This window comes from Esox lucius, chromosome 6 (genome assembly GCF_011004845.1).
Source record: "Esox lucius isolate fEsoLuc1 chromosome 6, fEsoLuc1.pri, whole genome shotgun sequence".
NCBI lineage: Eukaryota > Metazoa > Chordata > Actinopteri > Esociformes > Esocidae > Esox > Esox lucius.
This window is the reverse complement of record NC_047574.1, coordinates 23246328-23262249: the sequence shown is the minus strand read 5'-3', so window position 1 is coordinate 23262249 and position 15922 is coordinate 23246328. Positions and strand designations below refer to the sequence as shown.

Below are 15922 nucleotides of genomic sequence, written 5' to 3'. Positions count from 1 at the left end.
CATCAGCCTGAACAACCCTTCAAGTGTAGAGCAGGACAGCATATCATGGTAAAAAACCATAGTTGTACTAAAATATTTTGATACTGACAAAAATTTTACAAAAGGCCACAAATGTTTTCAGGCTTTGTGTTTTCATCCTCGGTTTAATGTATACACTCTTCTCCGTGTTTAGTGATCAAAAATTGCGGTCAATCAAATCAGTCAACGAGCCGATGCAAAGGAATGCTGAGGCATAAAGAAAGTTCATGTGGCTGCCATTAAAGCCAGCACATTAACAGAGGGCCCCTTCGTAATTAGTCATATCCTCAACCGACCCAACAATGCGGCTTCTAGAGGAAATAATTACGTAGCCACCAGTCTAAACAGTTGTTGCGTCCTCTGTGCTAGTGTAACAGCGGGAGCAGTTGTTCCGGTGAGAAGAGAGTCCAGCGAAGCTTTGTGCACTAACAGACAGGGAGAGACACCACACAGCTGTGTTGGAGCGCTAAAGGCCGGCATCAATGGGCCTGTCAAAGGACTTCTCATTCATTCATGCGTCCTTTCAACTCAAAAGAGAACGTTGATTTAGTCACGTGATTGCCCATTAATTACTGTATTTAACTTATCAATTTACTTGATTCATTTCCCCCCCTATACGTCTATGAGTATCTTTACTTAAGTTGGCTTTACTTCACAACTATCATAACTTAGGTAGGCATGTCATTCAGTAATATGTTCATATGGAACAAAGCATGATTGCTCTGAATGATTGTAATCGCTATAAAAGACTGGATTTCACTTGGCCTCAACGTGGTTAGGTTAGCGTTGCTTATAGGATGTAATGCAAATAGTTGATTAATGTGAGAATATAGACATCCAGCCAAACCAAGAGAGGAGAGAAATATAGAAAAAGAGTGATTGAGTCTACCGGATCTACAGACGTCCTCTAATCAATGAGTGTGGTTAGCCAGACATTGAGGACAGAAACAAAGCGGGCCTGTGCGTTGGCCCTGAGCAACCATGGCTCCCCACTAGGCAATTACTGTGTTTGGAAAATAAACGAAATGACTAACAAAATAGGCTAAATTAAGTGTTTCCCAGACACACTAAAAAGGGACATCCTAATTGCCAAACCCTCTGGGAGGGAAAAACGACAACATTGCATTGTATCGACTGATGGCAAAATAAATAGAAAAACATCTGTATAAGCACTTGGTGACAAATGCTGATGTAAAAAGGGCTTTATAAAATATATTTGATTGATTGAGAAATAGAGAGCAGTAAAGATGGCTCTAACCAAACTAGCAAAAAAACGGGCGCAGCATGGCGCTAGGTAATTACATGGTCGCCCTGATCGACAGAATGTTTACTGCTTGTCAGTCAATGTCAGACGACAGATCGCTGAAGATGAAGCAGGGAAAGGCATTGACTAGGTCACTGACTGTTTCAATGGTTAGCTGTCAGTTGTCTGAAAACAACAGTTCTGGAGAAAAAACAAGTGTCAGCTGGGTGCAGTCGTTCATACTGTCTTTGACTTCTCAAATCAGTTTCGGAAAGAAATACTTAACAACTAACACGGTCATACTTTTCAAGTGCAATCAGATGAAAAAGGTTGAGGGAGACTGAGGCTGGGGTTCTAACATACACACATTACTGACATTGTACTGCAATGGGGGAAACTGCCATAACAAATCTTATTTTTTTTACTCTTAATGCATGCATGCTTCATTTTCTGCATGATATATTAATCAGGTGGTCGAACACATTCCGATGCCATTTTTACAGTTAAACTCAGTTGGAATCAAGGAATATTTCACACTTCTGAATCAAGATCAGTATAAAGTGGTTAATCTTTTAGTGTTTGAATCCTGGCCTGTGCCTCCATTTTCTGCAATAACATCCATTATTACTAAAGTATGATCGTCCTCGCTCTCGCCCTTTCCCTAGCTTCCTGTCTTTCCACTAGGTCGAGTGACTTAATCAAGCAAGGTTGGCTGCTCAGTGACACTCGCATCTCCTTGGGTGTTATCGGCGTTAAGTCTTAGTTAAACTCATCTTCCTTCAACATGAGAAAATGGACAGCTACAGCAAAACATGTCAATCTGCACAATTAGTCATTTCCGGGTCCTTGGTCCATGCTAAATCCCCTTGTCCACAGCTCTCTCTGTCTGCACGTCCATTGTTTAGGTGAAGTCTTCTGTTAAATAAAATTACAACGTGACTTCCTCTTCCGACAATATTGTAGCCCCGTCTGTATATTGGGGCAGTCAACTGATGAATGGATGTGCAGAGCCAAACGGTCTTAATTCGAAGTCTGAGCACCGCTTGAGGCCTCTGAAAGATAAATCGAATACAGGACACTTAATCCTCATACATGCTTTTGGGGAAGTATATGTATACAAACACGATGGCATTAAAGAAAAGTCACTTAAACTGAATTTCCTTTACAACCTTAGGGGATTTATCCCTTTCTTTCAGCTGTTCTCCAAGTGGAAATTATGCCTGGTGGCAAATGAGGCCCAAAGCCTTAATTAGTGTCCCACACAATGGCTATGGAACATCACCATGGCTCTCGCATTCCCCCTCACTTCAAAAATAGTCCAATCATTTTGTGCAGGTGAGGGAAAACAAAAAAAGCCCATCCTTACGGTCAACTAAGAATGATGGTCATTGTGGCGTTCTGTGGGGAGGTTGATCCCAATCCAATTGGTCCATAAGAAACACCTAGAAGAACAGCTTAACCTCAAGCTGACATGCCAAGCACTGGACTCAAATCTGAATCTCCAGAACTGCCAGCTACAACGTGTATATTCACATGCTTGAAATTCTTTAGTGTTGAAATAGCCAATGGTGACCAATTAATTCTGCCATCAAAATCTTCACAATACCGCCTCTAAATAACACCTGCACAGCCTGATGCAAGAGAGGTTCCGTTGGCAAAAGAAATCTTGGTCCATGAAAGACCGGGGGAGTATCGACCGAGAGTAGTGGAAACAAAATCTGCCACAGTGCCCTGTAATTGCTCACTGGGAGGCTACAAGGTTAATACTGGTCTAGACAGACCAATTTAAAGACATACTTGCTTTGGCAAATGTTCAATGCTACAAAAGCCTGCCGACAGTGCAAACAAAGACTGTGTCAATAATTTGGGCCTCACCTTCACCATTAAGGGAATTTAAACAACGCTTCTGGTTGTGGGAACAAAGTATTTCATTTCACCTAAATCAATTGCACCATGGTAATCCTTCATGCTAGTGCACTCCCTCCACACTACCAAACAGGCAGCAGTGTGAAGACATCACAGCTTAATCTAACATGAAACCACAGTGCACCAGGCTTACCCAGGGCCCTGGGCCGCTTTAAACCAGGACTCGGTTCCACTGAGCGGGCCTAGAACGGAACATTGTCCTGGGACTCCTGGGACGTCTGTTTGGTCTGGGGCTTGGCTGTTCTTACCCTGTCGACATCCAGCACACTGCTGGGGAAGGGACACGGTGATGACGGCAAACCTTTGCACAGACAGACACGCACAGTCAGGTTTACAGTAGATCCACAGGCTACAGTCAACCACTGGAAATGATTACTGTAGGCCTAGGTATAAAGCAGTTATATCTGTATCTGTAACTAGGCCTACATTATGTCTACCTGTTTTACAGTGAAAAGCTAAGTTGCAAAAAGGCACAATTTCACTTTATATATTCTACAGTATTTTGTTAATATCTGTGTAAAAGGATCACACTTAAAAATGTATTGAGCATTTATTGAAACCAGCTGCCAGGAACTCAATTCTCAAAAAGCACAAAGTGGTGCCCATAACACAAAACGGGTGGGCTATGTGGAAGTTGGGATGTCATATTTTGAGTTTTGTAATGCTTTGTTTCAAACAATAATTAAGAGATTATTAGAATAAAGGGTTAAATAATGTATATATTCATTTGACAAAAGGTGAAGGGAGTGAATTAATAGAATTACATCAGAAAATCTGCTAATTCAATTCCTTATTTATATCTTTCCCTAAATGTACAGTCACCTGTTTAATTTAATAATAACAGTAAAACCAAAACGTATAAACGTTCAGTTATGATACTTTAACTGTCAGATGGCCTCTTACCTATTCTTCGTTACACAAGAATGCATGATTCCATGATCTCATCCTTTAGCTATTGTCATTGAAGCTATTTGTCTGAACTGACAAAAAGTTACAATATTGTTTGGCATATTTACGGCCACTGAAACCCTCATCCGAGTTAGTACGTGTTTGTCCTTCTTAAATTGCATATAATTTAAAGAAGACGAAACTCACAACTTTCCTGTGAGGTCTCAAATGCTCCCCGCCGTCTCTGTAGAACTCTCTCCAGCTCAGACTCTGCGTTTGTTGACGGAGATCCAGTTTTTAGGTGGGGGGAGGGCCTTTTGAAAGTGTCCTTTACAGTTTGAACATAAAGGGAAAAAGATTCTGGTATGGTCTTGCGAATAACTTTTTAACGACTGAAATTTAACATTTGTTATAAAAGTAGCGGCATATTATGTCAATTACTGTTTATTCTGGTAGTTTTCATACAAAACAACAAGAAAAATACCACAAAAAGGGGTATCATTAAAAGTATCCATTACCAAAATTCCTTTAAGTTCCTGAATGGCAGAATTAGAGGGTGTCCTTTCTCGCTGGGAAAAGAAAGAGGAAAACAGAAAACCGAATTGGTAAATAAGCAGCACACATTTGACAATTTAAAATGTTCAGCCCAAAGGACCTATTAACATTGTTGTTTATCGGTAGACCAGTCTTCATGTCACACAAACCAGAACAGAGTTAAAAATATATTTAAAAAATAATTAATTTTGTATGCAGTCAGGCAATTTACACATTATTTACAATTTTGGCAAAGGACAGTTATTAAATGTCTCCAATTTTGAGAGAACTGTTGGCAGAGTGCTAAGCACTACATGCACGCCATCTAAGACATCTTATAGGTTACAAAGCCTTTCTTGCTGCAGTAACGAGATTCCTACTATTGTCATTGTTGGAAGAAAATCTTAATGTCATGTGTGCCTAATGAGCTATTAATTATTCAGTGAAATATGTTTCATGAATTGAAGGCAATTACCCTTGAGTGTACTCTGAAGACATTAGACACTTAATATATATTTTTTAAATATCTCATGTATTTTAAGTTCATTAAAAGAGAATTTCACTTTTTTTTCTAAATGTATGTTAAATGGTTCCAAAGCCTGTAAGTTGTGTACAGCCCAAGATAAACAGTAATCCATGATTCAGTTAGCTTTCAATAGCCATACAAACTTATGGCTAACTTCAGCCACTGCTTAGAAATCATGAAGTAATCAGTAAATCTTAAAGTAATATCATACTAAATATGGTGCTGATTTCAGTTGATTTGGCTATAGCAATTATTTGTAAATATGCTCACCCTGATGGCTCTGACTGATTTTTAGCTAGTGGTGGCTAAAGTGAGCTAAAGTTTGTAATGGCTGTTTAAAGAAAACAGAATCATGGATTACACTTTATCTTGCCCCATTTACGGATTTCAGGTTGAGGAACCATTTACATCAAGTTGAAAAACATGGAAAATCTCCTTTAATGGCAAAATATTGCCGTTTTGGGGCATTCTTCGTCAGCACAGCAATGCTACTTAAAGCCTTGTTCACACTGGCAGTTGGAATCTAATCAAATGCTATGTATTCCCATATAGGCTTTCCCCCCCTGCTGTCATAAGTGGCAAATACTACACCACATTTAAAATCACATTCATAGAAGGTTTGCACCTGTAGAGTAGCTTACACAGGACATACCATTTCTTATACTGTTTCTTTTGAGTGCATGTCTTAGATGTTTTACAGTGTACAAAATCAAGCCCACTTTAGTAATCACTTACATTACTCTTATAAACATACAGTATTAATGAAAAAGAGAGACAGGTCCATAACATTTTTTGTACAGGTCAAAATTTCATCTGCAAAGAGGAAACATAGTAGTCTGGGTGAGGTCACCTTAGTTTACATTCCATTCTGTAATCCATGTCATGGGCCAAAGACAAGGAGTGGCAAGGATTGGAATGCTAGTTAAACAGACTATGCACTCCGACATACTCAGTATGTTTAAACAGCTTTTCTTCAAGGTGAAGTGCTGTTGTTGGTAACCTATTGAGAATTTTGTACTGTATGTACCTGGGCAGGCCTGGTTCTGTTGGGAGACTGGCCCACGGGTCGGAGGTGAATCCCACTTTTGATTCTCTGCATCATCTCATCCACAGCTTGTTGCCTGATATCTGTCTCTAGGAAAAACATGTAAACGGCACACAGGTTCTTCTTCTCAAAAGCCAAATGTCTGTATTTGAATTCATACTAACAATACGGTACCACTAGTAGAACATTTTATGACAAACATGACCTCCATCTTCCTCCATTGCAATCAATACATTTCATAAAGGTGAGGTTTCAATAGAAAAATGACTAGAAACAGTTCGTGCAGTAGTCTTTATAAATGGCTTTGGTTCACCTTCAACTCCTTCAACAACAATTTTTCATTCATAAGAATATTTACAAGAAAAGTGGAAAAGAAAATTGCGAGCTGACAAAGGCTGGAGATAAGGTTGGAGATAATTAATTTAACAGCTAGGGTTACATCTCCATGACTTGGTACTGTTGATGCCAGTGTTATCAACATTCTGCAGATGTTGCAGGCATAATGATGTATATCGTGGTATGATGTGGTATGGCTAATGACTCTGGCCTTCTCTCAGTTTCATAATCCTCGCCCCCTCAAAGTCAATTTGGGAAGAAATTCAAAGGGGTGGTACTTCAGGCATTATCATCCAATAGGTTTTGAGGAGATGAAGAGAGGATGTTGCAATTGAGAAATGGCCTTTTAATTGAGGCTAATCACTTTTGTCTAATTTACACTATATGGGCTTAGAAATATGATTCATATGATATCATTTCAAAGATGTTTTCAATAGCTAACAAAGTCGGTCAAAGGTGTCACGGTCCCTGAGTCTCCCCCTGCCTGCCACCCCAGAATATTGAACGCACCTGTCCCTAAAGTGCTCATCAAGCAAGACTACTTAAGTGTACACTATGCAAGTGTTGGTGTAAAGTCTTGTCTTTCAGTTGTTACGTATCATGCTTTGATTACCAACAACGTAGTTTTGTTTGTTGCATTGAATTATTAAGTAAAGCCACTTGTGCGTTTGCATCCTCAACTTTGGAGTGCTGCCTGTTTTGTCACAAAAGGAATTAGCTTCTATTAAAACAACAGTCAGGGACAGGATATGAAAACATTCCCATGGCATTGGAACACATTAAAGTCCATTATTAAGAAATGGAGTATGGCACAACTGTGAATCTGCCTAGAACAGGCCGACCTCAGAAATGGATAACCAGACGAGGAAGGCACTAGTGCACCAAGAGGCCTATGGTAATTGTAAGTTGCAGTGTTCCATGGCTGAGCTGGGAGACACTGTTCATGCTGCAACAATAGCCTGGGTGCCTCACAAAAGTGGCCTTCATGGGAGAGTGGCAAAAAAAGCCCTTGTTGAGTTTGCTAGAAAACGTGGGAGACTCTAAGACCAAGTGAAAGAAAATTATATTGTCTGATGAGAACACAATAGAGTTTTATGGCCTCAGTGCTAAGGTTTAGCACAAACCAACACTGTATATCATCCTGTGAACACCATCCCTACTGTGAAGCATGGAGGTGGCAGCATCATGCCTTGGGGATGCCTGTGTCAGGGCCTGGAAAGCTTGTGAAAATGGAGTGTAAATTGGATGCAGCAAACTACAGAGAAATCCATGAAGTTGCCCTGCCGAAGTCTGCAAGAGACCTGGGACTTTTATATTAACCTTCCCACAGGACAATTATCAAAAAAAATACAGCCAAAGCCACAGAGGAGTAGATCAAAAAGAAAAATGTACTGGAGTGGCCCAGTAAAAGCGCAGACATCATTCCAATTGACCTTTTGGTGTTCACCAAAGGTACCCATCCAACTTGATGTGGTCCAAGGGGGTGAATACTTTAGAGAGCCACTGTATAAACACCTGGGACTAGGCTGGCATCTCTGGAGGATTTACACAACTAATTATAATAATCAAGTAATACATATTGAAGTCTGTGCTACACGTTATGCAAAAGTGGAATAGTTACTGATTATTGTGTTAAGCCTACACATGATACATTGTGCAAGCTTCCTTTCCCACTGTCACAGCATATGGCTGATTTAAGATAAACTCATCAACTCTGACCAACCCTGTTATTTAATTTGGCACTGAGGTAATTTTTCTTCATTAACTTTTAGAGATTAGAGAAAAGGAAACACCTCTTGAGATTAGAAGAGACAGAAGGCACAGTATTCTTGCATCAATAAGAACAATGTTGGCTTATTACATAATAGATTATATATGCAGTGGAAATGAAAGTGAGGCTGTCCGATAACATCTTTGAACTAATGTTCAGTTCTAGTACACTACAAGTGTTATTTTGTCAAAGTTCTTAAAACATACTGTTGATCTGAGGTATGACATTACTCTTTACTGTACCTGGCTCCTTTACTGAATCCTGGACCACTAAAGGAATATCACAACCGATTTCTTTCTTTTTGCGAATCATAGATAGTAGTGAGCTGTAAAGAAATAGAAAAGCACAGTGTGGGGTTGAAAAGTTATTATTAGTTAGTTAGTTACTAAGAGTTACAGTACCTTCCAGAATAGAGGCTATACAAAATGTAATTTTTGTTCAACATCTTATTCAACAAAAAAGTATTTATTAATTAAGAATTTGTTTTTTCTTAAAACATTTGACCCACATTTAACAGTTAGCTCTCTAACATTTTGAGCATAAAAGCAAACTGATATACAAACAATATATTTGTATAGCCTTTTTTTATTTTATTCTGGAGTGATACATGCAGAATCCCTGGCCAGGAGGTAAGCCATGTCCTCAGTATGAATAATTCATGCATATATACACTGAACACATAAATGCAAGAATTACAAATATTTCACTGAGTTACAGTTTATATGAATCACTATAAGAATTAAGTTAACTAAACCTTGATTTATGGATTTCAAATGACTTAGAATACAAATGTGCATCTTTTGGACACAGACACCTTAAACAAAATAAACTAGGGACATGATTCAGAAAACATGTCAGTATCTGGTGTGAATGCCATATGACTCATGCAACACGGCACATTGCATAGTCAGACTGTTGTCCCACCCGTCTTCAGTGGCTAGGTGAAGTTGCTGGATATTGGTAAGAACTGGAACACACAGTCACACACATTGATCCAGAGCCTCCCAAACATGCTCAATATCTGGTGAGTTTGTAGGCCATGGAAGAACTGGGAAATGTTTTGCTTCCGGGAATTGTACAGATTCCTTATCTACAATTCATTATCTTGGCAGACAAACGACAAACGCGCAATCACAGGGATGTAAATACATTTGTGCTAACAATTTGTGAGGAATAACCTGTTTGAGCATATGGAACATTTCTGAGATATTTAGTTTTTGCTCACAAAACATGGGCCCAACGTGGGACAAACACTCAACCAATACTCATGTAACCTGTATGTTATAAATTAACCCCATTTGACAGTGCGTCACCTGAGAGGGTTGGTGATTTGGGCTGGAGGAGGAGGAGGGGGTGGTGGGGGCGGAGGTGGTGGGGCTGGAGCCGGGTGAGGGTTACTTATCGCCTGGAGCTTCTTCTGCAGTTCCTCAACTGGTCAACAGCACAAACAAAGAACTAGCATTAGTATCCATGCCAGAATAAGGAGTTATAATTAAGTAATAAGGCCCAAAGGGGGTGTGGTATATTGCCAATATACTATGGATAAGCGTTGTTCTTATGAAATACAGAGTGCCTGGATACAGCACTTAGCAGTGGTATATTGGCAATGTACAAAAAAATATAAAAAAAAATTATTCACCATTTGGAGAATTAGCGAAATGTAACACTGAAAAGAATTAGAAACATCCAAATTAAAGTAAATTTATACAGGGGGAAAAAAATCCATAATAAGAAATAATTCTAACAAAACCATGTGTGCCACAATTATTGGCACCCCTATTTGCCAATAAAATAGTACTGACTCTTCTCCTGTAACATCTAATAAGGTTGGAGAATACAGAGCAAGGAATCTGAAACCATTCCTCTTTACAGAATCACTCCAGATCATCCAGGGTCCTTGGTCCTCTCTGATGCACTTTCCTCTTCAGCTCAGCCCACAGGTTTTCAATGGGGTTTAGGCCATGGCAGATGACTGAGATGCTTGATATTGTGTTCACTGAACAATTTTTGTGTAGATTTGGACGTACAGTTAGGCTCCTTTGTAAATCATAATGATAACAGAAATCACCAAAATGGCCCTGATCAAAAGTTCACATACCCTTGAATGTTTGGCCTTGTTACAGACACACAAGGTGACACATACAGGTGAAAATGGCAATAAAAGATGAATTTCCAACACCTGTGGCTTATTAAATTGCAATTAGTGTCTGTGTATAAATAGTCAGTGAGTTTGTTAGCTCTCACTTGGATGCACTGAGCAGACTAGATACTGAGCCATGGGGAGCAGAAAAGAACTGTCAAAAAACCTTGTAACAAGGTAATGGAACTTCATAAAGATGGAAAAGGATATAGAAAGATATCTAAAGCCTTGCAAATGCCAGTCAGTACTGTTTAATCACTTAATAATAAGAACTGGACAATTCTGGGATTTCCTGATACCAAGCCAAGGTCAGGTAGACCAAGAAAGATTTCAGACAAAACTGCCAGAAGAATTGTTCGGGATACAAAGAAAAACCACACAACATCACAGAACCTCCACCATACATACCACTGGGGATCAGATTATCTTTGCCTTAGCCATCCTTCTGTTTATGCCAAACCCACCTTTAGTGTTTGTTGCTAAAAAGCAACATTTTTGTTTTATCTCACTATAGCACTTTGTTCCAGTCACAGTTCCAGTAGCATTTAGCATACTCCATGTGCTTATGTTTGTGGTGTAATGACAGGAACTTAAGGTTGTTTTGGAGACTTCGTAACTCCAAGAGGCTACTCTCCTCTGTAAATCTCCAACAGAGATCTTTGGGGATTTTTTTATTATTTTACTTGGGTCCTATTCCAGGCATGTTTGTTACAGTTCCAGTTGCTTTGAACATTTTTTATATTGCCCTAACAGAATATATGGGCATTTTCAGGTGAGTAGCAATTTATTTAGTAATTCCCTGACTTACGTAGCTCAACACACTTTTCCCTCATTTGATTTGTGTTTTCTAATCTTTCCCATGTTGATGTATGAATAAGGGAATACGACCTCTGTGTCACCTCATATTTATGCCCCAGTCAAATAAGAAGTCATGGATTACTAATTGAAACACTTATCAACTTAAAAATAAAAATCTAAATGGACAAAATTCTTCAGTTACATTTTGTTCATAAGAATTTCTTAGAGTGCCAATAATTGTGGCACATATAGTTTTGTAAGAAATAATTATTTCTTGGTGACAGATTTTTCCACAAATAATTATTTTACTTCAATTAAAGGTTGGATGTTTCTAATTTTTTCAGTGTGACATTAAGCTAATTCCTTAAAAGGTGAATTATTTTATAGACAATTTTACCAGGGGTGCCAATAATTTTGGAGTGCACTGTACATGCCCTGTGCTAGTGGCACCAGACAATACGGGTACGGGTAGCACCTATAGTAAGTAAGCCACAATAGTGACATTTTGAGCGTATGGGACACTGATTTTTCAAAAGTTTCATATGCTCTCTGGATGTGTATAGATTGTGTTGAGGAGAAATATGGCCAACCACTAGCTTTTCAGGTCCATATCAGACTGTAAATTCCTCAATTGCTAAAAAGAGATGTCTGTCTATATTTAATTGTATTTTCTTCACAGGTTTATCCCAATTTCTTTGGCAGAAAATCCTCTGGAAGACTCTACACTGAGCATGAATAGACTGACAATAAACTATTTGGGAAGTACTCAATTTAAAAAAAAAATGCTCCCATTACCTTTTATAATATTATTAGCATTTTTCTGCATTTGTATGGTGGAACTCAAACAAATGGCTACCTTAAGAAAACATTTTTCTTTTGAGTTTTATGCTAACAAAGGAAGAATGTTCTATTCATTTATCCACAGTTAAAATCCAAGGTTTGCCATGTGGATGGAATCCACTGTTAAAGTATAAGAATACAGAAACCTTTTGACAAAACCCACTCATTCCCTGCTGGGATCATGTACAACAACTTTGTGTAATATTGGTATGTACTGTGCAAGGCCTCAGTGTCTGTGCTGTCTGCTGTGCCACTCACCAGTAAACTTGAGATCCTTGGCCTCCACCTCAGCCTTGTTACACCTCTCTTCATACTCCCTCTTCTCATCCACTAGGAGCTCTAGTTTGCGTTGTAACACCACCACCTCCTTCTGTAGCTCTGAATCCCTGAGCTGCTTCTCAAACACGTTCACCTGTTACTGCCGAACATTACAGTCACTAACATACAGAATATAAGGAAGCACTTTATGGACTTTGTTGGCACTGAAGAGTGTTTGTGTGATTGGTGAATAGTGAATACCTAAAATGTGGGTTTATTACTGGTAACTCTACCAGTAAACAACTTCGATTTCAAGTTTTATGTGGAATTTTACTGCATTATATCTAGTGGCATTTTAGAGTACTTCAGATTATCCAAGGAGATTGTTTCAGACAGTTTATTAACACATGGTAAATAAAAGCCTAATCGTAGTATAAATATAATCCCAATTTTAGTATAAATATGAACCTGATATCTGTGAATAGAAATGGGTTTTAACAACCTAAAGAATATTATTTCAAAATGTTGTTTTCCAATATACCTACTCAAAAGTTTTTTAAAGGGCTAAAAGGGATACTTCTATTTGAACCATAGTCTTTTCAAAATCTGTATGGTCTACTGTATGTGCCTGGGCAGTTCTGACTGTACTATGAATGAGGAAATACAGTATGAGATATGGTTGTTTTCCATGGCACACTCTTTACCACAGACACAAATATGTTTTTGAGGCAAAATTGGGATCACTGCTTTAAAAAACACACACACACACACACACACACACACACACACACACACACACTTACTGTATTCAAACACACAAAAACAATGGAACATGATGTAAGCTGCTCAGAGTCTGCACCACAAACAGCTCCTGTAGTGATAATTGCTGATAAGTAGCTTTGGGTTGGTGCCAGTCAAAAACAATAAAAAAAATCTGCTCCTCAAATAATGTGTTAATTGTTCTTTAAATGAAGGGTATGGCTCACCTTCACCCTAGACTAGGGGAGATCAGTGATCCCACTCTTTCCTAATTGCTTTCATCCATCCAACCACTGCTAAGAGTGAATGGTGCCTCTGATGCTTCTTATCATTATGGATACAGCAAGTCGCTGGCCAAAGTGCTCTCTGTGGCCATTATCATTCAATAGGGCATCTCACAGCTAAATTGACAGGCTAATTGACTTTCAGTCTTGTTCAGATACACATTCCTATTGGTTAAAGGCAAACTAATATTGCTTGGATTTTTTTTCCAGATGAGATAATGTATTAGTCATTAAAAAAGGACAATGTTTGACTGTGGGGAAAAAAATATCTTGTCTCACAATAGATTCCAGACAAAATGTTCACCCACTGAAGAACTGTTGATGACACAGTGTTGATTTTGGTGTGTGATCTGTTTTCGGTGATATGTTTGATGTTGGTGTGTGATCTGTAGTTGGTGACGTGGTATTTATTTTGGTGTGTGATCTGTAGTTGGTGAAATGGTATTTATATTGGTGTGTGATCTATTGTTGGTGACATGGTATTTATATTGGTGAGTGATCTGTAGCTGGTGACATTGGTGTGTGATCTGTTAGTTAGTAATATGTTAGTAATATGTTAGTAATATGTTAGTAATATGTTAGTAATATGTTAGTAATATGTTAGTAATATGGAGCTGGTTTTGGTGATCTGTTGTTGGTGACATGGTATTTATGTTGGTGTTTGATCTGTTGTTGGTGACATGGTGCTGGTTTTGGTGACCTGTTGTTGGTGATATGGTGCTGGTTTTGGTGATCTGTTGTTCGTGACATGGTGCTGGTTTTGGTGATTTGCTGTTAGTGATATGGTGCTGGTTTTGGTGATCTGTTGTTAGGAATATGGTGCTGGTTTTGGTGATCTGTTGTTGGTAATATGGTGCTGGTTTTGGTGACCTGTTGTTGATGTTCGAGTCTCTGGCTCTCCAGGGCCTGGGTGAGCTTGGTGACATCCCTGAGCGCTGTCTGCAAGGCCTCACTGGGAGATGAGCTCTGTAGCAGAATCTGACTCTGCCTGTTCAGCTTCTTCTGCTCAACCAGCATCTTCAAGGGAGGAGGATTGACACAAAGGAGCTGTTGATATCTAACAGCACTGTGGTGATACACTATTGCATGTGAAAACCACTAGGCTTAAGGGAGGAAAAGTAAAATGCAGTCTTCTTATCAGTACAACAAGCATACATGCAGTCTTAGTGTAATAAACACATCTTTGAGTTCTGGTATGACAATAAAAGCAACTGAGCATGTATACTGGTAAGCCTATTCAAATTGTGCCTTACTGTAAGAGGCCATATATAAATGTTTCATTATGCAGCATGCAGGGGTGGTCATTCAATTAGTTATAATGTTCTCTGGTGATAACACATAATGAACAGTGTTCTTGAATACTGATTAGATTGCGAGAGGGAAGAGTACAAATCTGCACACCATATAGAACATACAGGAGTCAATTCAGGCCTTTAAGCAAGCCATGACAGCTGCCATCTTAGGTTGTTATGAAATGGTCTGTGTATTTATAAACTGATACGATTGCCATTCCGGCAACATCATAATATGGACAATTAATGAAATCTTTGAGAATAATATACATATAAATGTCAAATTTGAGTGCATAAATCAATTTGCTTAATCAGAGATTAAATTGTCTTTCAGCAAAATAATGTCGTGACAAATCCTGGTTGGGTCAAAATTACAGTGCCCGTTGGTGCCACTGACGTCTGTTCAAAGTGTCTTAGCACCGTCTGGGGTGGGTGGGTGGGATGTTGGAGAGGGCTGCCTTGGCTTGTCACGCTCTAGCACCTCCTTTGGTAGATTGGGAACCTGCAAAAGCTTCTCTCGCTGCATTCTGAGGTCATACAGTCACATGACACTTTAAGAATACTCATGCTACACAGCATCACACTTTCCACATATAAAACACCATGTAACACTGGATAATGGTGTTTTATATTACAATTCAAACAGATTATTAATTTCCAGATTCAAACAGTCATCTTGGCTGATTTTAGGGAAGGAGTCTGATTCCACTGTTTACTTGTTTAATGCTGAGGTACATCACATTAGTGTCTAAACAAAGTTGAATCCGGATGAGGTGTGGGCAAAATGCAACACACTAATCAAATCAGAGGAAACGTGGAGCTGAGAAATACCAATCCAAAGCTGCTAAGCTTGTCAGGGGTGTTTAAAAAGAGCTCACCTCTCGTGCAAAGTTTTCTGCTTCTGCCCTCAGGTCTCTTTCCAGATCCAGGTTCTCCTGCAGGGCCTCATACTCTTCCACGGCAAACAGAGACACTGGATGCAGAACAGAATTTAATCAGAACCTTTGAAAGTCTGGTTTCGTGGGTACTAAAAGTTTGGAAACTGGTATTACCTGTAATGCTAAATGAAAACTGTGAAAAATAATAATAATAACTGTAATTTGCAGGCAGTATGAAAAGTTATGGAAAACCTGAAACTCAATGTTTTTTGTTCATTTTATTTACTAAGTATGTCTCCACTCAATAAGGATCACCCAACACTCACAGCACAGTGAGGGGATTCAGGCTTCACTTGACACTCCTTCTGTCAAATGTAATCCCACTC

At 39.0% G+C, this 15922-nt stretch overlaps 1 protein-coding gene across 5 annotated transcripts in view; it reads right to left on the bottom strand.

Moving 5' to 3' along the window:
* Positions 1-129: 129 nt before the first annotated feature.
* Positions 130-15922, bottom strand: part of shtn1 (shootin 1) — a 31379-nt gene continuing 15586 nt past the window's right edge. For all 5 annotated transcript variants that reach the window (XM_034292609.1, XM_010892250.5, XM_034292607.1 and 2 more), the window contains 10 exons: positions 15537-15631; positions 14237-14383; positions 12324-12477; positions 9601-9718; positions 8530-8612; positions 6163-6269; positions 4594-4644; positions 4283-4403; positions 3321-3488; positions 130-2313 (listed from right to left, as the gene is read on the bottom strand). In XM_034292609.1, the coding sequence (XP_034148500.1) occupies positions 3370-3488; positions 4283-4403; positions 4594-4644; positions 6163-6269; positions 8530-8612; positions 9601-9718; positions 12324-12477; positions 14237-14383; positions 15537-15631 (995 nt within the window). In that variant the 3' untranslated portion in view covers positions 130-2313; positions 3321-3369. The remainder of the gene's footprint in view (positions 2314-3320; positions 3489-4282; positions 4404-4593; positions 4645-6162; positions 6270-8529; positions 8613-9600; positions 9719-12323; positions 12478-14236; positions 14384-15536; positions 15632-15922) is intronic.